We start from the raw sequence: 25,457 nt of genomic DNA on the forward strand, positions 1-25,457 counted from the left end.
GGCTTTATTGAATGCACACTCCTCTAGTCATCAATTTGAATACCTTGCCATTTTCTGACCTGTAAAGAAAGACGGCAGGTTCTGATTTTGGGCAGAAGTATACATACTGTTTGCTTTCAGAAGTTGGGGCAGGTGTGCATTTACTACAGTGAGGTTAGCTATCTGTGGGTTACTCTCATTTTTCAGGCAACATGTAATTCTGAACCAGATACAAGAAGAATTCAGTACTATCATATTGCTTCCAAAACTGAGGCCAGAGTTTCCATTGTTCAATAGTATTAGCTGAATTAGAGTCATAGTGGGATACGGTAGGCTACAAATTGTATATTACCTGCATCATGGGAATATGGTTTTCAGATTAAATACATCAAAGACCAGAATAACATGTCCCTTTCTTTTATTATATCAAGTGTTCTGTGTTGTGTATTGGTAGATTTATTGACTGATATAAAATTAATCTTCTTTTTCCTGAAAGAGTGCTTCCTTTCCTTCATTTGAAAATCTTGACTCACATAGAATCAGTCTTTGAGAGTTTTTTCTCTGTGGCAGTTTAATTGAAGCTGGAACAATTTTGCCTGTGCAAACACTAGTTGTAGTGGGGGGAACCCTCAATATTCCAGAATTTCTTTTTTACAATTTATAATTTTAAAAATACTTTTGAAATACGATCAGTGTAATATAAGTGTATTTCGAAGAATGGGCTGGAATTTCAGTTTGAGAATCTGTGATGGTAAGCTGATCTTCATAAGTTCAGCTGTGGCCATCCATTACATAAACGAGGAGGCAGTTTATTGTCATATTCATCATCTGTCATCCACTTTGATTTAAACATATTGCTGCAACTAGTGTCCTAATAGTAAAAAACAAAGAACAAAACCAACCAAAAGACTATACGAAACTTTTTCAGTGCTTCTATGACATTTAAATTAGGATTTCAAGCCTTTGATTTCTTTACACTGGCAGATACAGGAAAAAAGAGACAGAGCTTTCAAATTTGGGAATAAAATTAAATTCCCTAAGTCTATTTTTAGTCAATTACAATAAAAACCCCACTTCATTGGTTCTAATTTAGAGCTTGAAAGTTCCTGTGACTGAATGCTCTGATAATATGAGCTGTGCAACAAAAATGAAAGGAAATCTTTAATTTTTTTTGTCACTTTAATATATTTAAATGAGTCTCTTATTTGGAACCAGCTGTTTTAAGGAGAGCCTGCATACTACTGAGGTGCAAAAATATTTTAAAAAAACCCCTTACAAACCAGTGGTGAAATAAAACCAAAACTGTTCTAAGAATAAAAGTAGTTAAAGCATCTTGATCTGTGGCTGATGTTCCCTGTTGACACAGGGGATTTTGGAAATTCAGAAAGATTCAAGGATTTTCCCTGTGAAAATGTATACTTCACAGGTTTGAAGAAATCCTAAAGTACCTAAGCTTAGTTTTTATAGAAAAGCTGACACTATAGCATGAGAAGTTTCATCAGAGAATACTGTAACAGGGGGAGACTATTCAAATACTTACATAGGTATTATATCAATACAGGGCCTTTAAGCCTTTCAAGTATCTAGATTTGAACTCTAAAAGAAAAGAAAAACAAAATGAAGCAGCAACCTCTAAAGAAATCTGGCTAACTTTAGGAGTTCTTTACAGAAATGCTAGAAGTATTGAGGGAAAACTTGAAAGTTTTTGTTGCAACTTTCCAAAGCCTTTTCCTGTTGGTAGGTTGCTGTGACATTGCTAACATGACACACGACTAAAGCCCACTAGAGGGAGCCAGAAATATTTTATTATGATATTGCCAAGTCAGTGTTTCAGCTGATTTCCATTTCTACTTTTTATCTACCTCTGGGAAAGTGTAGCATAATTCTGTGTCCTTTACAGCACATTATAATCTGCATGTCATGTAGCTGTTGTAGGTAAGGATTTGTTCATGCCCCAGATCCACAAAGTAGGAGCTGTCTGCTGTGTAAGGCCATTATTTGAGGTGGAGCATGCGACCAGTTCCAAACTTACACATAACAACTAGGAAAAAAGGGATGGCTTTATCAGAGGGAAATAGACTGCTGTCTTCACCTTCAGTGGAGTTAAATGTGGGTTAGGTCTAGTCCAGAATTGGGAATGAAAACACATGCAACCACATCCTGAGAAGATAAAAAATTCTTTCATAAAGAAACCATTTTGTCAGGATTTAATGTCAATGAAAGTGCCTTTTTAACCACTTTTCTTTCTGAAGCCTTGAACATTTAACACAGCCCATTTATATAGGCTGCATGCAGTGTCTCCACAGACCTTGTTTCACTCAACATTGTCTGTAGTGTATGCTCAAAAAATGAAGGGAGAAGCAGAAGCCACATGGAGGTGACACTATTAAGATATGCTGGTCTATCAAGGTAAATTGGTAGAAGCTTCTAGCTGTGGGCTGAAATGTAATAACTGCACAGCCTATTTAAAAAGATTTTCTGACAAACTACCTGCTCTTTGTTAGGCAAACTGCATGTCATTTTTAAGGCACAGACATGGTTTCCAGGACATACTTCTAAAAAGCCTTTTATTCCGATGAGAGCTTCAAATCATGATGCAAAGTTTTTCAGGCCTAAATTATCTTTATAATTAGGTAATATTCTTTGAAAATTCCATTAGTTGTTAGCTGCTAACTGAAATCGTAGTGTGGAGTCTTTTTTGAAGGGAGATTACTAGCCTATTCACCTATTAGTATTCGTCAAGACACTTAATCCATGACATTTTTCCTGTTCTTACTTACTTCATCTGTATTCTCATATCTTGAGTTTTGAAGGACACGAAGGACTTAAAGCATGAGACTTTGCATTGTTCTGCTTTATGCTGTCCATTCACATCATGTGTGGGTGGAGAGTTTTACCACCTTCTATCTCTTTTTCCCCACAAGAGGGAAGGATGCAAAAGAGCAATAAAGCAGAAAGTGGTTGTTAAACTGTAGACAGAATTATCTGAGTGAAATACTGAGTAGTATTTATTTTAGGGAAGGCAATAAGTCTCACTAATAACTTTCAAAGCCTGCTGTTTTACGCTAGCAGTGAAGGAGAAGCATTCACCTAGCTACCTCAACAGGCTGCTGAAGTAAATGCGGAATTTGTAGATATTTTAAAGGAAGAAATAATTATGGAAGTACAGAGAGTTGTCAATATATATAAAGCAGAAATGTAGGTAATTAACCAGATGTGTTTCTTAACAAAAGAGATTATTTGAAACTGGAATAAAAAAAAACCTAAAAGCTTTATTTCATTGTACATAACTTCCTTTTCCTTTCATAAAATATGGTTGTTCTCTTCAGGATATTGATAAATAATATGTACCTGATGGTGTTAGATGCCAATAAGTCTGTTGCTTTTCTACTCTTATTATTTTTTGTTTTGAAGTTAATTACACTGACATACATATAAAGTATTTTTTTAATCTTAGATTTTCTCACTGTTCTGTCAGGGTTAACTGTGGCTTCATCTCATGTATGCATAAAAGGTGTAGCTGTTGTAGCATGCAACTCAGTGTAGGTTTCCAGCCTGGATAGCACAGCATAGCTAGCCGGTCAAGGGAGGTGTGTCCCCCACTCTGCACTCACTGGTGCAGCCCCACCTCAAGTACTGTCTGCAGTTTTGGGTGCCTCAGTGTTTGAAGGACATCAGACTGTTACAGTGTGTCCAGAGGAGGGCAACCAAGACGGTGAGAGGTCTCAAGGGCAAGACTTATAAGGAGTAGCTGAGGTTGCTTGGCTTGTTCCGCTTGGAGAAGAGAAGACTGAGAGGTGACCCCATCGCAGTCTACAATGTCCTCACTGGAGGCAGCAGAGGGGGAGGTGCTGATCTCCTCTCTCTGGTGACCAGTGATAGGACATGAGGAAATGGAATGAAGCTGCGTCAGGGGAAGTTCAGGTTGGACATTAGGAAAAGGTTCTTCACTGATAGGGTCGTCGGTCACTGGAACAGGCTGTCCGGGGAAGTGATCATGGCACCAAGCCTGTCAGAGTTCAAGGGACTTCTGAACAATGATCTTAGTCATATGATTTAGTTTTGGGTAGTCCTGTGAGGAGCAGGGAGCTGGACTCGATGATCCCCATGGGTCCCCTCCAACTTGAGATATTCTATGATTCTGTGATTCTATATGTTTTATTTTTTGGCTGAGCTTTGCAGCCTGCACTGAGAGCTGTGCTGCTCTGACTACATTGTTAGAGTCTAGACAGCAAGTTTATGTTAAGGTGAAGAATGTTTATGTGGGATTCAATGCAGCAGTAACTGCATGATAAGCATCTCAATTTTTCTATTACTGTTCTGTTATATTTCATTACAGTTAGATCTTTTATTTTTCTCAGAGAACTTCAGTAATGAGTGATGACACAGATGATGTAAGTGGTCTAGTTCTGTTGACTTCGATTTAATGCCATCTGCATACAAAGCCCAGGCTTATTGTGGTCCTGTCACATTTTCTCCCTTTTTGGCTTCTTGTCGATGTTGATATCGTGTCTTGCAGTGGTAAATAACCTGTGAACACTTAGTGCCATTCATCTTCAGACAGTTTACAAGTGTTAACTAATGAATATGTTCAGCACCTCTGTGCTGTATATTATTTGTTATTTTTATTAGCTGGTTCCTTAATGAAGCTGTGACATTAGTACAGAGCTTTGAACACACAGCAGCATAAATAACATCTCATTGAGACTTTCAGGCTACATAAGTCTCAAAATCAAATCTCTGTAAGATATTTGAATATTTTTGCCGTGCCTTTGAGAGTAGAATTCTTTGTGGAATAAAACAACTTGGAACTGTCATTGGGATGATTTCTATTGTCTATCAGATCTGGTAGAACACAGTACTTATTTTGCCTGAATTAACTATTACAAAAATGTTTAAGAATATAAGAAAATGTTGTAATAATATTTTCTTAAATAAAACTATGTTTTCAGACATCCTGGATTTGTGTTATAAACTGTTAGCAACAATCACTTTGCTATAAAATAGTGGAAAATTAGTAATTTTAATTTCTATTTATGTTACCTTACTCCAGCTGTAACTACCTGTTTGTATTTTTCTACCAAAAATTTAACTGTCATTCCTCCATCACAAATTTTGAATCCGTCAGCAAGGTTGCTCTAACAACAGCCTCTGCAGAGAGAATTATTTTTTGAGGAATTAAGGGAACAAATAAGCAAAGACAGTTGGACTAAGGAGTTCAAGGAACTCATTTGTGTGCAGAGATGGCTAGGGATTAGAGTGTAACAATTAACTGTAACTTCTTTGCAGAAGATTAAATGATATAAGACCACCTAGGAATTACTGGTTAAACTGAAACAATGAGGATTAACTGAATAATGACATAGGGGGGAAGCTATAAGCAATGTCCTAGCTGAGTTCCTCAGGCGTTAGTACTGGGAAGGATCTTTATATTTTCACCAGTGGCCTTGGTGTACAGAACAAGAATGCCATAATTAAATACATTGGTGACACAAAGTTGGGTGCTTATCAGTACAGGGGGAAATGGGATACCATATAATAAAGAACCAGATGACCTTGTGAACTCCAGTAGTAAAATTGAGTGAGGTTAAGTAGCACTAATTGTAAAATCAGTGTGCTGGTTTTGGCTGGAGAGTAAAGAGTTAATTCTCTTTACTGTAGCTGGTGCAGTGCCGATGGCACATTGATGCTTTAGTTGCTGTTAAGTAGTGGCTCAGTGTCGCTAAGTAGCGCCTGTAGTAGCCAGGGACCTTCCCAGCTTCCCGAGCTCTGCCGCGTGGGCGGGAGGCCGGGAGGGGCGGGGCCGCAGCCGAGGCAGCTGACCCCAGCTGGCCAATGGCGTGTTCATTCCGTACCATGTGACGCCACGGCCAGCACATTAACGGGGGCAGTTGGCGCACGGGCGGTTGCAGCTCAGCAGGGACTGGCAGCATTGGGCCAGCAGGTGGTTAGTGGCTGAATCGCGTACGGGTTAATTTGGTTGTTCATTCCCCCTTCCCCTCCCACCCTGGGTTTCGCCTCTTTCGTTATTCTCCTTTTCATTGCATTAGTATTGTTGTTGTTATTGTTTTATTTTAATTATTAAACTGTTCTTATCTCAAACCATGAGCTTTCTCACTTTTACCCTTCTGATTCTCTCCCCCATCCCATTGGTGGGGGAGTGAGCGAGCGGCTGTGCAGGTCTGAGTTGCCAGCTGAGGCTAAACCACAACAGTCAGGAATTTAAGGACTCATAGGAAAAATTTCTTTACAAAAAGAGTGGTCAGGCATTGGAACAGGCTGCCCAGAGAGGTGGTGGAGTCACCATCCCTGGAGGTGTTCAAAAACCTGTAGACGTGGCACTTCAGGATGTGGTTTAAGAGGCATGGCGGTGTGGGGTTAACAGTTGGACTTGATGGTCTTAGAGGTCTTGTTGAACCTTAATGAGTCTATGATTCTATTATCATAAGAAGAACTTCTGCTCTGAACTGTAGCCCAAGGGCTCCTGCATGGCTCAGTCCTGCTCAACAACCCTGAATTCTGCTTTCCCTAGCAGGGTAGCTGTGTCCAAGCTGCTTGTTAGGAGCAGTTCTTGCTCCATGCTGTTCTCCTACACTTCATGCTGGCATTGTCTGGGAGATGCTGGTTAGCAAAGGCCTAATTGTGCCAGGCAGCATAAGAATTAACAGGCAGTCATGGGCCAACACCTGGCCCTGTGACAAGGTTATGTCTTACTAGTATAGGCATAGACTGAAAGAGAAAAATCTTTCTGGTCTTGAAAAATGAAAGCAGAGAGTATGCAATTGTTCTCTCTGAAAACATCAGGCAGCAAACACTGAGGAGAGAAAAGAGCTATTTAAACTAAATGACAACACTGGTACAAGAATAAATAGCAATAAACTAGCTTGCAGTAAGTGAGCACTGGAAATTAAAAGGCATTCTTTCCATTCTAGCTGTAGGACTCGGAAAAGCATTTTGACAGATTTTGGCTTCATTATTTCTAGCTAATTTTAAGATGGAACTTTATTAAATTATGAAGTTGTTAAAAAATGCTGTTGCCTGAAGCAGCAGGCAACTGGGATCAATACATTAGGTCTCTTTCTATCCAGTATTCTCATTAAGTGAGTGAGCTTAAACTTGCTGAGAGAAGTGACCACAATTGTATGCTCTGTTCTCTTGCTTTCTTAAGATTGTTACAAATTTGAAAGATGTATCTTCGTCAAGTGTACATATTCCATATATTACATAATTATGCAAATTTCCAAGGTTAAAGAAAGACTTTGTGGAGTTGTGTTGAAGATTCTGTTCACTTAGAGCAGGTTTATCTCATACCAAAACCCACCACACTTATTTAATGAGCCTTCATGGCCCTGTGGAGTACTGTGTGGGCTTATAAACTCCATTTTGGAAGCAGTGCAGCTGTATTTGCCAAGACGTAACACTCACTGGTGTGTACTATGTTCACATCACACCCGTATTAGCCGTTTCCTTACTGGAAGTCTTTACACCCTCTAGTTCTTCATGAAATCATGAAAGCTCATGCAAGAGCTGTGCATAGTCAATATGGCACCATGGAGGAATTATGCACTAGTTCCATTGGCATTGATTAGAAACACTTTGGACTGGAAAGTGTTGAGTTGTGTCTGAGCCATAATGAAAAAAGTGAATCAGTGCCTTTACAGATCTGGAAGAATGCCAGTTCGTCATATGTGAACTACTTCTTTTTATACAGTATACTTTAGGAATGATGTGCTCTGGCTTATATTAACCCTCCTAGATTAGTGTACCAACTAACAGTTGGTTGTTTATGACCATCACAACTTTTCCTATATAGGATACCCGTTCAGCACAAACTCAGGAGCAAATGTGTGGTATGGTCACCCTCTTAGTGTTCAGAATTTTTGTGTGCAAATACAGGTATCCTTTAAAATACATGTAATGATGTTAGTCTTATACTTGTATTGTAAGCTTCCCCACTTTTATTAAGTGATATTGGAATCCATGTGGTATTTAACACAATCTGGGAGGATGGGTGTCCATGTGTCATTACAGATGTAGGGCCAATAAACATTATAGCAGTTCTGGCAGTTGGTCAAACTGATTCTAACTTTATTACTTGCATGAAAGTGAAAGTCAGTACCATAGCAGACTAGTAGCACAGCAAAATATTGAAAAAATAGGTAAGCTTTACCAATCCTTACAACAGTCACAAACTCAGAGATTTTCTTTGCTCCTGTAATATACTTCATTGACTAAATGCATTAATTTCACAGAAAGAAATGGTGTGACACAAAGGGTGAAGGTATCCCATGGATATAGTTGAAAGAATAAGGCAGAGTTGAATGGATAAATACCAGGATATGACCTCTGTTTGCTGTAGTGAATTATCAGAAGCTACCCAATAATGTTATTAGTTTCTTTTTAGAGGGTATGAAAACTTGCAGATTCATTTTGCTTTGAAAGAGAAGTAGTAAAATTGATTGATATAAAATAAAAACTAAGCGGTCTTTAAGGAATATTTCACACTGTACTGTAACCACTGCAAGGAGCTTTTGTTCTCAGTTACAGTCAAATAAATCCAGAGTAATTCTGTTGACCTTAAAACAGTTACTTGGATTTATTTTTATGTAGAAAAGCAGTTACCAAAATGCAGTTGCAAATGATTATAGAATCATTCAGTGTGGACGGGACCTGGGATTTATCTAGTCCAACCTCCTGCTCAAAGTAGGATAGACACTGGAAAAGAAAAGAGAAAAACTATTAAGTTTCAAAAAATAATAGATGCTTGGAAAGAAAACAGCAGGAAATGAAAAACAAGGTTTCTTTGGAAAAAAGCAGAAATCAATGATGGGCAGGCCCTCATGTTTACATGATAATGACTTGTCTGTACAGTCAGAATAGTAAAATGAACTGGAAAAGTTTGTTTCATTAAAGATATACCCAAACTCTGCTGTTTAGAATGTATGGGCATAAAGTAGGCATGATTTATTCTATTCACTTCAAAATAACGAATCTGTGTCTTTAAAATACATCTTTGTAACTACAAAAGATGCATCAGTAATCTGGACCTGAACCTCTAGACTGATGTCCCTGTAGATGAGCCCTAAATCCTCCAGCTGTTGTAAAAGCCTCTGAGTTTTCCAGAAATACAGATGTTGGCTATTGATAGCACATGCTATGTTTAAGTCTTACACAGTCGTAGGCAGTTGCTTCCATTAAAAGGGAATATGAAAATTAAAAATTTTAAATTAAGCACCTCATAGAAAGGAACATAAAGTTTCCCTCACCAATAATGGAAAGCAGTACTCTTAGCTGTAAGAGACAATACAGATTTCAGAATGGGGGGGAGGCGTGGGAAGCAAATTTCTGTTTTTTAGAAAAAACATTAGCTTTTATGTTTTGCAGTGTATAGAACCAAATAGATTTTATATTTTAGCTAACTTCCAGAAGTCTTGTATTCTAATTAAAAAAGCTTTGAATTCTAACTAGTATGCAGAGTACTAAAAATTTTTACGTCTGTCAGGGACAATTAAGAGTGCTGTTGCTATTTATCTCGAAAACTTTGGGGAATTTTAATGTATTCAGTACCTGTTACCAATAACCAGAAAAGCAGATCAATCTAATTTTCTGGGGAGACAATGTTCAAAGTGACCCTTAGAGTCCCAGCACCAGGAGACCCACTGATTAAACTTCTAGTTATCTGGAAACACTGTCAATATTCAAATAGGCAAAATGGGGAAAGATCACCAGAAACTGGGACTAGAGGTAAGGAAGATACCATTGGGCCCTACTTATACTAGGGCCACATTAGCCCAAGACACATAGATTTGCTCTATAATTGTGATTTCTGTGACTGCACAGAGGAAGCTGACTCAAGTTACTGGGTGCCAATGCTGATTTAGCAGTGTCTATTCCAAGTCAACGCAGTGACTAATGGAAACCTGAAGTAGTCCTTCCTCGAAAAAACGTCCTTGGTACAGGGTGGCTTCAAACACTGCACTGCTCCATGATATAACAGAGTTTGCATCTGTGGCAGACTGAAGAAAAAAAATAGAAAAAGGAAGGGATTAACTTTATATGTTAGTAAACATGGTTAGTTACCTTGACTCTGGACCTAAGAAAAGAGTTTTCCTACTCTTCCATTTTTCATAGAATCACAAAATCATAGACTCATAGAATCATGGAATGGTTTGGGTTGGAAGGGACCTTTAGAGGCCATCTAGTCCAACCCCCCTGCAGTGAGCAGGGACATCTTCAGCTAGATCAGGTTGCTCAGAGCCCCGTCCAACCTGACCTTGTATGTTTCTAGGGATGGGGCCACCTTCCTTTCAATGCTGTATCCTTGTACGTTGTTGTTTGAGGAATTGCATTTTACATAAAATACAGAAACACCACCCCCCACCCCCCCCAATATATATTTAAACCAAGTGAAATTTTCTGAAGAACACTAGAAGCCATCACAACACTTAATATAATGTTTCTGCCAAGCAGATGAACTCTAAGAGATTTTTGTAAAACCACAGTAATAAACCCTACTGTCCTATGGAAGCCTTCTAGTCTGATTTTGCACGTCTGCACACCTGTGATTCAAAAGACTGTTCGAAGGCTGATGAGCTTTTCTTGTAATTATTTCTGAGATTATAATGCCTAAACTATCAAAATCAAGCTGATATGTAATCAAATATACTGTGCTTTTAAATCTGATCTTAAATAAAGTAAGATTCCCATTTTGTTCTTAGAAGTTAGTTTTAGGACATCTATAATTATACTCAGGAACAATTAATCGTATTTTGTAAGGTAGCTGTCTTTTCACATAATTTATCTGAAAATGTTAAAATGATTGTCATACTATATCCTTTTTACTGAATTACATTATTTTTGCTTTAAAATGTCTGCAAATGTAATTTCTTTACGAATATCTTTTCCATTTTATTGACTTTAAAGTGGTGTGAAATGTGTTTTGAAGAATTTAATCTAACAGAGAAGTTTGTAATTCTTATTTAGGATGAAACAAAGGAGTGATTTTTTTGTGTGCATTGATTATGCCTGATGTGTAGGTGTGAAATGGCTGATTATTGAGATATTTTAGGTTTTGCAGAATTTGTTTTCATGGGTTTATATAATAAAAAGTGCTAATATTATGTGATGAAAGCTTTTGGGCAGTGCTAGCCGAAGTGAGAGCATATTATGAATAATCTTGTAAAAAATGGTGAAGAAATCTGAAACGAGTTAGAACTTGTTGGTTCTGTGTATGGTATTAATCTTTGTGAATGGAAAACACATGAAAGGTCTGAGGTAAATCCGTCTAATCCAAATTTGGAATACTTCTTTTCAGTGTTGCCTAAAAAAAATTTGTTTTAAAAAACCAAATCAAATTATCAGTTAATGTGAAAGTGTTAGGTGTGGTTATTTTCACATGTTAGAGGAGAAATTTATTTGAAAAGAACTTCAGCAATTCTTCACCTAGGCACTAGGTGGTGTTTCAGCCTTTTGTACTGAAATGCACATCTCGATGCAGTACCACTAGCGCTTTAGATTCTAGTTTAACAAGTAAATAATAATTAGAGATGTAGGAAAGCAGGTTTTTGTCCATTCTTTCTTTTTCAAATTGTCAGTGTTCCCATGTTGAGAAGAACTGACACCCACAAATTGCAACACTGATGTTTGTGTACAAAGTGTATTGAACTCTTCAGAGTGGTGTTTAGGAAATGAAAATGGGTGTGGTAGGTCGTGTGCCTACTTTAGAGTGCAGATTTCTGATGTAAGGGATTAGCCCTTTTTAAATTACTGTTTTAGAAGGGAAACTTCTGTTGTTGTTCTTTGCAGATATGTCAAAATGCATGTATTAAGGGTGTGATCCAGTCGCGCGTCTCCCCTTCCCTTCTCTGCTGTGCTGCTGTCACAGTCACATCAAATGCTCTGTCCTGGTGGGGACTTGGCGGGGACAGAGCTGCTCTATGTGTCTGTGAGCTGCTGAGCCCTCTGTCGCGGGCCCCTGGGGGCAGAAGGAGAAATCCTGCCCAGGAATATGCCACCTTCCTGTCTGTGCCCTTATGACGCTATTTTACATGTGCGTCTGTCATTTAATTGACAGTAAATTACCAGTATTTTTTAAATTACAAGAATGCTTCTACATGCTATGATAAGATAGAGAAGTCAGTTTAGCCCTGTACTAATTGAGGGTTTGAATTTCTTGCTGCTCACTGAAAGCACATAAATTCCTGTGTCTGTGTGACAGTTGCTGTTCTGCTCATTGTGTGTGATTATCTGAAGCTAAAATTATAAATGCTTGGGTCACCATTATGGAAGTCTGCATGTTGAAAATACATTGCAAATAAGGCTTTATCAGAAGTGTTAGCTATAAATATTACAAAATGCTCTTAAAAGGCAGAAAAAATCTGCAAAATACATAAATATGTGCATTTTTCATGCAGTGTGTTTGAATTTTTTTCAACATAAAATACTTCAAGTAAATTTTTCTTTTTTTAAAATTTTCTTTGTTTCATGAGGTGCTTTCAGTTTAAGTGCTGATATTGTTTCCTGCAGGTCTGACCCAATTACTTTGGTAGTCTGTAAGAAACATTGCACAATGGTGACAGCTGGAACCAACTTGACTTCAGTAGGGCCTGGGAGATAATATGTCGTCTTCCTTAAAATGTCACTGACAGTGAAAAACAGCTTCCAAGATGTCAAGGTGGAAATAAAATACCAGGTGATACAGTAGGTAGCAAAAACAAAGATAGGCATAGCATCTTTAATCAGGGGCTAGGTTTGATCAAACTTTTGCCATAAAATATTTGCTTGTTTCAAATGGGTCTCACAGCACTGACAATTGCATTGCTCTGTTCTGCTACACATCGTTGTCTACCTAGTTTGGCAGGAGCCAAGATTTATGTTGAAACAGATCACTACATTTGGTGTGTCACGGGAAGAGGCTAGGTCAGAAGTACTCTTCCTGATTCTACTTTTAGAGAAGATATTAAATCATATTCATTCAGAAGGACCTCTCATTCTGTTGTGTACAAGAGAATAATACTGGTCATCCTGCAGTGCATTGTCCTGGGACAAAATGTGACGGTCAGCCAAGGGCGTAGTTGCTCAAGTATTTAGACTGTGATATCTAGTTTTTGTGCATTTCAATATCTACTAATAGAAGGAGAAATAGCACACAAAAACTTTGGGGGATTTTGTCTTGTAGTAATTCAACTTGTTATATATTTGTATACTTAAACAGTTGTTTCAGATCTGGTTCTTTCATTGTACTGGCACACATATGGAAAGTTTAGAACTTCTCTCAGCTGTGTACAAATGAAGCAGAAGTATTAAAGGCTTTTAAATTGCTATTGATTAAAGAGGGCAAAATTACTTCTGTCTTTGGTGCTGAAATTTCAGTTTGGAGCTTTTGAGTACTTTCTACCTTAATTAGCAAAGGTAAAACAAACCTGTTCTTACATTTGTATTTGAATGATGGCCAGGCCTGAAGCATACACAGTATTCACCTTTGTTCTCAGGACATCTAACTTACTTCAGACAGCAAGCTGCTACTCAGGGAGTCTCTCTTTTTTACCCTCAGTGCTTTGGCATCTTGTTCTATCTTGTTGAAATAAGCAGACATGAGTTCTCAAAAGATGGAGTACCAGCACTATAAAAAGAAGGAAATTTACCAGGATGGAGCATGTTGCCGCCATTAAATGGGCAAGTGATGCCTCCTTTTCCTGCCCCAGCCTGGCAGTTTGTGAATGAGGCAGTCAGTGAGTTTAATCTGAGTATGAACCTTGCATCCAAATAGCTTTCTCTATGAAGCTTTCATCAAAACATTTTTGGTGAGAGTTGAATAGACAGCATGGCCCAAATTTTCTGTTAGATAACTGCCTGGGGAATAAAAATAAGATACAGATTGCAGCTTCTGAAACCTTTTCTGGTGGACTGAGCTAGATGTATTGTGGAGGTAGAAAGTACATTTTCCATGTGATTCAACCGTTGAGCTAGCTGCATTTAAAAGAATAATGAAGAGCATTAATGCAAGCCTTTGAATTTTCTGTACTGTAAACACTTGAAAGAGAGACAGTTCGGTGCAGGATTAGAACTGGAGGCATGATAACTAGATTGAAGGCTGAGTGTAGACATTCAAGGAACATGTAGTAAAAATGATACAATTTTGTCTGTGAACTAAGACAAAAATATATAAAGAATGGGAGAGCTGAGTTAAAGCTAAGGAATAATGAAGATTAAGGAGTGAAGGACTAAATTTGTGGTGAATGATTGCTATCTACAATCCAAATTTCAAGATAACGCAACAACCAGTTTGAATGTGCCGTTGTATTAATAACTGGCCTGTTGTATTTGATTCATTACAACGTGATTTATTGTCGTATAATGTAAGAACTGAGTGTGAAATTAACTTACAGATAATTGGCACTGGCAATTTCCTGCACTGCCATGTGACTAAGGTGATAGGATACAAAAGGTTTGCAAGCAACTACATTTTAGAATGTCATTACTACACACAGGATCTCACAACTGTGAAGCTGTAATTTAATTTGTAAGCATACAATGAAAGCTAAATCTTGGCTATGAAGTGGAAAGACTCACCACCTTATATATTGTCTTACTTCATTCATAAAATGGCTTTAATTAACAATAGCTATCAAAATTAAGTCACTTCTTGAAGTCAGCTTCTTCATGTACATATAAGGTAGAGACCACTGCTGAAGTAAATCAGCAGAGCATCTTGGAGAATTATAAAATTACTTGTTTGCAACAGCAGAGGATCTATTCCAAAATTCCTTACTCTGAATTAGTACAAGAATGGATAAAATATTTAATAAGTTTTTATTTCTTTTTTTTTTTTCTGTCATCCTCAACCTGTAGTCTTCAAATCTTACATTTAGAGCCATTGTAATGTCAATAGGTAGACCCTTTTCATTTATATCGCTACTATCTGTGGTTTTCACTTGATTATAAAAGATGAAGCACAAGTAGAATAAAAGTATTTTTGTGCTTATATTGTTTTGAAAACCATTTCCTCTAAGGTTGTACAGACATATTTTATTGTGCTGTGGCTAAACTATTGTAATTTTAATAAAAAGAATGAAAATAGTATTCTTTCTACCTTTGGAAATGGCAACAATCAGTTGATGTATGCTTGATGAAAACTTTGTATACGGAGTTTACAAGCTGACAGATTTTCCATTTAAATATGTCTGAACAGGTAATGTGGGTATGTAACTTGTGCCGAAAACAACAAGAAATCCTCACAAAATCAGGAGCCTGGTTCTATAACAGTGGATCAAATGCACCACAGCAGCCTGACCAAGAAGGTATTAGAGGTCTGCGGAACGAGGAAGCCCCTCAAGAGAAAAAAGCAAAGCTGCAGGAGCATTCGCAGTTCCAAGGACCACCAGGGGACATATCCACACAAGTTTTGGACAAAAACAGATCTCAAGGGCTCACAAGACAAGACTCAATTAAGAATGGTTCAGGAGTAAAGCATCAAGTAACAAGTGACACAACATCAGACAGGTAAGAAAGTATTTAGTTTTTATACTGATAAGATCTGCTGAATTTATGCTATGAATTAAAATTTTATCTTTAAGTTTTATATTATTTTTTTCCATAGCCTATAAAATACATACTGGGCTTTTTGAAACAATAATAAGAAGCAGCAGCTGAGGAGTTTCTTATTGTTTTCAGGTGGTCATGGACAGCGTATGTTCTTCATTCTTCCTCATTAAAAAAAAACACATGGAAAATGACGGTTGCAGTGTGACAGAGCTTGTCAGTGTGCTTGCAACTTTGTTGAATCATAGTCATTGTGCTGTACAGAATGCTACCGTGTTTCTTTTGTGGCCACTAACTTTATAGCAGAATTTTAGTAATCCAAAACAGGTCTCAAAAAGCACGTTAATGGCAGGTGGTGGCTGTTCAGACTACAGAATTAAAACATTTGGTGGTACTTGCAGTATATAGTACTGGAGATGGTGAAGTCTTTGTGTGATGACCTGAGTCTTTTCATGGTTTCTTAGTTTCTTGGTGTTATTGTCATTAGTATGAAAATTTTTTCTTCACTGGTTTATCTCAGTGTACTTGGCATTGGTTGAAACTGGCTGTTTCAGCTCTGATGTAGTAGGACCCAGTTTAGCCAGAGGCTGGAGCTGGAACTTCCCTCCCTTTTTCTTGACGTGATTGTACCGAAAGGCACCAGAAGGCCCTCAACCTCTGCAGCTATGCTTTAGTGGAACACAAAAGTTAAAACTGTATAATTGAATGAATTTAATTTCTTTCTGAGCAAGAACAGAATAGAATGTTAAATATGCTGGGAAGGGAAAGAACAGAGTGAGCTTTCTCATGTGTTTCCCTGGAAGTGATACCCTCTCTCTCCAGAGACCTCCACCTGCCTTGGAATTAGTCAGCCAGATCAGTATAATCTGGCAGCCTTCTTCTGTTGGCCATCTATGACCTCATTATAATATTATTCCGCAAGCTTGAAACAAGTTAGACAGCTATAGTATCTTTTACAGCTAATATAATTAAAATTGTTTTCCTTTTCCCCCACCTCTTTTATTCTACCGTATTTTATTTCCTATTTTTGGTCTTATTTGGGAACAAATTGAATATAATTAATCTAACCTTTTTTGTATCACTTATTCTGCCAGCTGCCCATTGCTCTGATTTCAGCTGATGGGTTCAGTACTTAGTTGCTCTGAATGCTCCTCAGTTACGTGCATGGTCTCTGAGAAATACAGCTGGCAGCTTAACTGGATGCTAAGGAGAGAGACAGACTGATTCGTTTGTGGTTCTTTTGTTTCCTTCCTTAATTTTGCCAGGAAAGTGGAATGATACATAATGTGATGACAAAAAAAACCCTTCTTGTTTGCAGCAATAATTTAACTCTGAAAGTGTTTTTATATTATATGCATACAGAAAAAGAAAGGGAAAGGGGATATACAAATGAATATATAATGCAGGTATGTAATATGCATTTACCCTAAGCAGAGTTATATTATAAACATGGACAGTAAAAAGTAATATTTACCAACAGGAAGAATGTAGACTATGCCTGAAATCAGAGCCATTCTGCTGATTGTGATCACTTCTACTCAACATATTGCTTAAATCCAGGTTGTCTTTTCAGTGATTATCCCCTTTGTGTTTTATCTGGATACTAATACTACTCTTCCCTAATTAACATATACAGGAATATATTTATGATATATATTACATGCTACTGAAGGTTAGAGGGTCTTCTGAATAATTTTCTTCCATAATGTTCCTCACATTAATTGTCTTTCCTTTGCTGGAAATAATGAAAAAAGTCTCTTCCTTGATGTCCAATCAATGTCTGACTGGTCAAATGGGCTTTTAGAGGAGAATATCAGCATTTCTGAGAGTGACTATCCCAGAATTCAAGGAGGGGGATAGGCCTCAAATTCGGACCTGTGTATGCTGCACTGCCATTGCTCTTCTCGACAATAATACTGGGAAGGCTTACAATTTTATTACATTCAACCACTATTAAAAGGGGAAGGTAATATATTTTATCTTTATACTGAAGTCATGCATATGTATCATAGTTTAATATATTTTTAATATTAAAATTTATAAATCCATATATGTTCTGCTTATTATTATTGATCAAGTTAGGAAAACTCATCCATCCTAAACTTGAAGCTGTGGTCAAGCAATTGTATATAACTTTTCCTAAAGGCTTCTGGTCTTCTGTCTTCTTTTCTGAATGCTTCATGTTATGGTTTTGTTTTCCTTTTAACCTTAACTGAAACAAGCAGCCAGTAGAGAAACATGTTATATGGGGGATCATTGTGACAGGTTTTTTTTCCTATTCTTAAATTAATTCTATGCAGAAATTGAGCTACTCTAGTATGGCAGACCATTTGTCTAGATAAGCTAATTCTAGGATAAAAACATGGCGGTTTAAAATGTCCAAAATAATAGGAAAATAGCCCAAAAAGTCTGAAATGTTTAGAAGTGGTTGTTTATCTTGCACAACGTCAATAATAGAAGTAAGCAGGAAGTGAGAACTGTATTGTCTATTTTATTTTTCACCCCAACGCATTAGTTTTAACACAAAAAACAATTTAAAAAGTTAAAGACCGTAAAACACTTGTGAAAAAAAGTATTGCTAAGACTCTGTACTTGGGTTCTTATGATTCAAATAGAAAGGTAAAATGTCATTTCTTATAAAAGTTTTTTAAAGCTTGCAGCTTATTTTGATGTTGCAGCAGTCATTACTTAGTAGTTCTTTGTATCAAGTATCATGTATGTTGTCTTGGTCATCTGGAGTGAAGTTGTTCACAGAATAAAGGGCAACATTCACTCCTTGAAACTCAAGGCCATTTTTGTCTCATTCCTTACTAGGTCTTTTTTGTCTGTGCTTTTTCTTTTTTCCATTCTTGAGTAGTACTTGCCAGATTTTTTTCCTGTTTCCTTTACTAGTATTATTCTTCATTAAAATAATATTGTTTCAACCATAAGACTAGTATTCTGTTCCTTTGATGTCTGCAACTGTCCCATTTGCAATCAATTGATCCTAAACTGTTCAGACAGACAGAGGGATACCTGACTGTAGAACTTCTTTGACTGATCTGAAATTTGTTGCCTTAAAGAAGTCTGGGATGGTTTTGAATTGCACATTCTCCAAGGACATTTTTCTTATATTGGATCCACTACAAAAGAGAAGTCAAATACTATTCAGGAGCAAGTTGTACTTAACACCAGCAGAACAGTTCTCCATTATTAAATTTTTTCTAGTAATAGCCAATATTTATTATCTGCCTTACAGTGCTTTTACTGCTTTCTATGTAGTAAACCCATGGAGAAGGCAGAGGCAGCAGGCACACTATAGGATCCAGTGTTAGATTACTTTCAGTAATTGACCATCCTATATTTGACATCGTTTGAGGTGAAACTAGCATAATTTGTATCGCATGGAGATTTTATGCTAAGGGCAGTTGAGAATTAACCATATGTAGTGGTTTTCACAGACTTAACCGTGTGAGCAGAGTATGGATGCTGATGTAGTATAATGCTAGACTCCCTGAAAACTGCCAAATGATGTGAATCAAAGAAGTGCAAAATATTACTCTGTGTAATCCATAGACTCAGAAGGTCCATTCTGAGGTCTGCTGTGCACAGATGGTACATTTCTGGCTGCATGCACTGCAGTTCTTTGATTTGTACTCTCCAATTTCATATTAGTTCTGGGTTATACAAAAGGGTCCTTTTTATTTTATTTTGATCAAAAACATTCATGTACTCTGTTGTTCCCAAGACCTATGCTACTCATCATTCAATATATTGTGTTTTCTTTCTAGCAGCAAAATTATTTGAATAGACGTAATCTTTTTTTAGTCATTTTGTAGCAGGCAATCAGCTTGTGAAATGGTTGATTTCTTCATTCCAAAGCCTAAGTCAAAGCAAATGTTTATAATGTCCTATTAAAATGTGCACAATATCCTAATAATAAAAGCTGGGGAACAGGGAACCTTAATGCTGATACAAAGCTTTTTAATGTGTCATTCTGCCTGAATTTTTCAATCTTTAGGTGGTGTTGCTATGCTTGAATTGTAAAATAATTCTGCTTCTTGCTCTTGGTAGGATCCATTGTAAAGCCATTTGAGTCATTTTCCACATATGAATTCAGCGTTTTAAATTATAAATCTTTTGTGACACTCCAACGGTGTTGCTTCACAAGCCTCTTTTCTATATATGTGGCATTTCGCAATCCTTTTTAACTAATAGCTCTCTTGAAGTAGGAAGCAACCTGTATGTCTTCCCAGTGCAAAGTTATGATGATGTAGCTATTTTTAATCTAATGCCTGTCTGAAATTATGTTATGCAGTTCAGGTAGATGTAAATGATTAAGCGTTTTGGGTTGTTTTTTTTTTTCTTTTTTTTCCCCTAATCCATCCTGTATGAATCCAAAATGCTTTCCAAAATTTGAAAAATCTAACTTTGAATTTACAATCTATATTTGTCATGCTTTCTATTAGTGTAAGAAAAGCTCTCATCAAGGATATTTTTCATGAGATTCAATGCAAAAAAAAAAAAGTGAAAATATTGTGAGAAAGTTTGTTTTCATGTTTCATGAGTCAATTTATTATTGCTGCATCTGTCAGAGGGTAAGCCATGTCAAAAAAAAAGAGCTGGTTCTTGGTATCTCTAAAGATCATGATCTGCAAGATAATGATTTGAAGCAAGGCTAGTTAATAAAGCTGCCTGAACCCTTTTCAGATTAACTCTAAGGATATGAGGTTAAATCATAAAAACCAGAATGAAAACAATAAATTGAGAGAGTGAGCAGCTGCAGAGTTGCACAGCAGCAGTATTTATTTCCAGGCCAGCAGACACAGATAAAATACATCCTCCTTCCCCCTTCCTTCCCTTCTCCTTTCAAACATACGTATGTATTTTGGGGGTTCATCTTCTATCATTCCTTTTATCTCAGGAAAAAAGAGGATTTTATGGTGGTTTCCCTACACTATAGTGGGTTTGGAGGATTTATTTTACTCTGAGTAAGAACTGCAAACAAGACTGAGGCTACTTGGGTCTGAAGATGCAAGGTTTGTGCATATATTCTTTATGGAATGTATACATGTGTTTCCTACATATAAAGTTTTTATTCTATTGCGTTACCAACGGCAGTGGAATGAAATCAGTCCCCTGTGTCCCTTCTCTTCCGTTCTTGGAAGGAGTGCCAGTATGAGTTGGCAGCGTAGGCTCTGTCTTTTGGGACTGCAGTTGGGGATGTCAGGGTGTGAACAGAGAGAAAAAAGAAACCAAAATAAGAGAGAAGAGGAGGAGAGAGGAAAAAGCAGGCATAAGCTAGCTGAGAAACATCAAAGAGCAGCATGAATTAAATAAATGAAAATGTGTGTCCATCTGTTTCATGTTATATCTTTTTCAAATGGCTCTTCTTTAATTGCTGGATTAGAAACAACTGATATTGAGAAAATCACTGACGGTAGTTTACTGCAATTTAAAATATGAGAATGTAACGTTAAAGAATCAGTCAGTTACATTTCTTTCTGAAAGGCTAAAAACTGGCCATTTCGCAAGATTATAACTATTTTTCTTCTGCAACACTTATGACACAGCACTGTAGTGCAGCAGCCTCTGGTTTTGATTGTTTCTGAGTACCTGAGCTGATAGATCTTTAGCCCAGGTGTCTTAAAAAAGCATACAATCTTTACTTGGACTTGTGGAAACTAAGCTTATTTGAAAGCAATCTCAAGTAAAATAGAGGCATTTAACTTTTTTTAACCTATATTTTTCTACCTATCTTTTAAACACAGTGAGAAATATTAAAGGAGTTGTATAGAGCCAGTGTTTAAAATAAGGGAGTTGGTACCCAAGAGTCAGACTGACAATGCTATGTGCAGGTTGGTTTGTGTTCAGGAGTATCCATTAAGGACAACAGTGTCTCCAAACCTTTTAGAACTCTTTATGTAAGAATTAAATGACATGAATTTATTTTTTTTTTAATACTCTTGACCACTGCAGTAGAAAAAGCCCACAACTGTTGAGAAAGCATAATGATATTCTTTCACTTCATGAATAAATCTAATACTTTGTACAAGTATTTTGCAGGTTGAGTTTAAAATTGAATCAATATTCTTTCCATGCATGACTGCAAAGAGCTGTCACTGACTTTCCCTGGTGCTAGAACAGGATGCAAAATTTGGGCATTAGAGGTACCCTACTGTATTTTTACCATATTAAATTTTTAAGTTTTATGGGATTTGAACTGCATCCAAATAAGGTTTTATCTTTATCTTCCTGCTCCTGTTCCGGCATTTTTCACCACTTTGATAGTCAGTCCTTGGAGCTGTAAAGTGAAACCAATGTCAATCTGAAAACTGTCATCTCAGTAGTTTTGCTTTTGGTTTTTGTCCTATCTTCCATTTCAGCGTATGCTTTGTATGATTCTTGAGGTAATAACTTAGAACAAACAAGTTAGTTTCTTCTTCACAGAACTCTTCTTAACTATTTCATTCCTGTACATACAGGTTTAGGGGTATGGATCAATATTTCATGTCTATTCCAGTTTTCAGGTAGAAACTAGAGCTACGTTTATCTGCTGTCTCAATCTGGAATGGCATAGAAAGGAAATTAATAATAACTATGGCCAGAGGAAGCAATAGGAATTTATGGGAAGGGAGCAGTATTTAATTATTGAAAAGAAGTACCTTGGGTCCAAGAAAGTCAGAAATCCTTCAGTGCAGAAGTTTTAATGAAATAATTAGACACTTATGACAAGGATTAAGCTACACCTACTTATAAGGATGAGTAAGGAGCTTGGTACCATCTGTAATGCCTACATGCAGAACATGCAGTCTCTGTGAGAAGATCCTGAATGGTACTGACATTGTCTATTAACAGCCTAGACTACCTATAATGGGTATACTCTGTTTCTCCCTGTTATCAATAGGCTGTGATGGGTTGCAGCATCTCCATTCTATTCTAACTTCCGGAAAAGAGGGGGAGCCTTGTACAATTCTGTTTCTCTCCTAATGTTGGTTTTGTGGGTCTCCTGCTCACGTGAATACTGACGATGCTAACACAACATTCAGGACACGTGCAGCCACACTGTGACTTCAGCGTAGTTTTTCCTGAGATGTGCATTGCTTCCCTCCCTCCACTTCTATTTCCCCCAAGTAGCAGAAGAACCAATGACCTCGCTGTCCATATTTTTTTTTTTCTGATGGTGCTTTATTAAAAAAAATACTTTTTTTTTCTTTTAAAGCCAGCCTTTTTCTAGCTGTAGAATCTGTACTGAGTAGTGTTGAGCCTCTGACCGATTCTAGATATAATTTGGGATACTTTTTTTAGAGAAAGCTAGTCTGTTTGGAGAGAAAGAGAAAGAAAGGAGGAAACTTCCCCAACTGTAGCAGAACTAACCTACCTTAATAAACAGTCTAAAACTGCTGTGTTTCTTTTCAAACATTTAAAGAGTGTTTTAATTAAAAACATAACACAGAGATTGAATTCCAGCTTTAAGTGATAATCTGAACTCAGCTACAATCATTCTCTGCAGTGCGCAAATCTCATGCTGGTTTTAGAGAATTTCATTTTCACAATTTACTGTAGAGGCCCTTTTCAAAAACAATTCCATTGCAACATGATTTTGCTTACTGTTACTTATTACTTTTTTTTTTCCTTAATTATAAATATTTGTTGCATACTGCTTACGGAATACTAGGACTTATGATTTGACTTTTCTTACTTTTATGCAGAATGAGCTCAGCAAAATCTTGAGATTCAGTGTTGATATTTGGTAACTTTGAAGGGGAATTTGGCCTTCCATTGCAGTGTTATGCTTCTGTGTATCACAGCTATGTCTTTAACTATCCTAAAAGAGCATTAATAATTTAAATCTGTAAACACAGATCCCAGGTTTATCAGAATATTGAATCTTTTTTATTACTAACTGCAGCTAACATGTATGCAGTTAAATCTAGTTTTTCTTTTAGCTAAATTGTCCCTGAAAGAAAGCAATACTAGAAAAAAATTGAGTGTAGTAGCAATTTTAATTTTAATTTTTAAATTAATGAGGCCAGTACCTTTCTGGGTTGAGCATGTCTTCTTAAAGTGCTGTTTTGTTGACTTTGCACAAACATGACGGTTACAGTGCACTGTGTGTTCATCATCCTTAGTTGTACTGTGCTCTGTTCTTCGGAGGCTAATTTCTCTTCAGCAGTATAAATAACAGATTTTATTTGAATTTCATATTTACAAAATTGGTGTGTAAAGGTGAATAAGTTACAACTGTGGAGTGCAGCCAAGGGAAATGGCTAACATTTAATAAAGGACTCTGCTAACTCAAGTTTGTAGTTTCTGGCAGCAAAGTGGTTCTGGAATCTGCAGGAGGCAATTCAATGAATGGCCTTTTATTTTCATACCTTTTACCATAGCTATATAGACTGAATTAAAATAATAAATGAGGATGAATAATGGTTACTGGTACAAATTCTTTCTTTGGTTCTTTCTTTGTGCCTCTAAAAGTCACAAATGATAAAGCAATCACTCCTGTAGTGCAATTTAGTTATCATTTATCTTTTACATAGCAAGTTTAATAATTTTAGTAAATGTCAATCTATTTTATTAAGTCAGATTTAAGGAAAAATATAACTAAAAAATGAATGTAAGAGGACGAGGATGATCATATTTGCATAATTAAAAATTGCATTATTAAGCAATACCATTTTGTTTTCTACCTTGTCTTTAGCATGATTATTCTATTTCTTTTTTCTGCTCCTTTTTCAAGCCAAATACTTGTTTGTCCCTTTGTCTACTCTGCAATGTCTTTACCTGGTTATTTATTTATTTTATTAGCTCATTTTCTTTTGTGTATCATCATCTCTTTCTCACTGGTGCGAGTTCTTACCAAACTCTGGCTAGACATTGGAAGTATTTTCAAAGATATGGTATTCCTTCACTTAAAGACAGACATTCTTTTTTTCTCTAACCCAGTTCTTTTTCTTTCCCGCAGCTCTAGCTCACCTCTATTCCTCAATTTCCAACAATTCTGCAACCATTCATAAGTGTCCTTTCAGATTTGTGGTAAAGTAAGTGGACATTTATCTCCCAGGCTGTGAGAAATCTTAATTTTCTGCCTTTCAGTGAAAATGAGCCTAACTGCATTCTTTACCAACCAAACGGAAGATAGTCACAGACATTTTAAGGGAATAGTTACCTGTCCCAGCAAAGTAGTGCAGTATAATTTCATTTCAAGTTAAGCAGAAAATGTAGGTGACCTGAAGTCAGTGACTCTTAACTTAAAGTGGAGTTTTTAAATCCAGGGTAATACCTATGTATGATATGCAGTGGGTTGTGTATATGCAACTTGTTCTGACATCTCTGCACTGTGCACCACTGTGCCCTGTAATCATGCCCTGGTGTTTCAGAAAATGACATCAGAAAGTGCCCATTTCTGCAACACTGGGATTTCTGGAAATGCTGCTAGGGACATCAGTAAGTATATCATCTTCAGGAGGTTAAGTTGCTCCAAATATAGTTTTCCTGATTTCTGGTCCAGTGTTTTCTCAGCTGATATTTTGGCTTGAATAGGTCCCTAGATGTAGTTTACCTGCCAAAGTAAGTTTTTTATTACACAGCTTGTAATAGGATGACCCATGAACTTTGCTGCAGAAAACCTGTTTTCTTTGGCAAAAAGGAAACAGCAAGGGCAACAGCTCTTCTGGTGATATCTTGATAGAAAGCAGTGCATTTTAGCTGCAAGAGGTTTTATTCTGTGATGACTTTGTGAAAATCCTAGACTTTGAATTATAGACTTCCTTGATGCTCATTTAAAAAAAAAATAGCCATCAAGGCAGATAAGATTAAAGCAGAAAGCATCTGATTTTTTTGTAATTCCAAATAACCTGGGAAACTTCAGAGGGACATTGCATTCTAAATTTCCAAATCAGTGCACAAAACCGATTTTTTTTTTCCAAGAGGTAGATTAATTTTAATTAAATCTT

The 25,457-nt window shown here is 36.8% G+C and overlaps 1 protein-coding gene across 2 annotated transcripts in view; it reads left to right on the top strand.

The window, feature by feature from the left end:
* The window catches only part of RIMS2 (regulating synaptic membrane exocytosis 2), a 400,038-nt gene that overhangs the window by 22,882 nt on the left and 351,699 nt on the right, over positions 1-25,457 (top strand). For both annotated transcript variants that reach the window (XM_075085579.1, XM_075085580.1), the window contains exon 2: positions 15,170-15,480. In XM_075085579.1, coding sequence (XP_074941680.1) covers positions 15,170-15,480 — 311 coding nt within the window. The remainder of the gene's footprint in view (positions 1-15,169; positions 15,481-25,457) is intronic.

This window comes from Phalacrocorax aristotelis, chromosome 2, assembly GCF_949628215.1.
Source record: "Phalacrocorax aristotelis chromosome 2, bGulAri2.1, whole genome shotgun sequence".
In the NCBI taxonomy this organism is placed as follows: domain Eukaryota; kingdom Metazoa; phylum Chordata; class Aves; order Suliformes; family Phalacrocoracidae; genus Phalacrocorax; species Phalacrocorax aristotelis.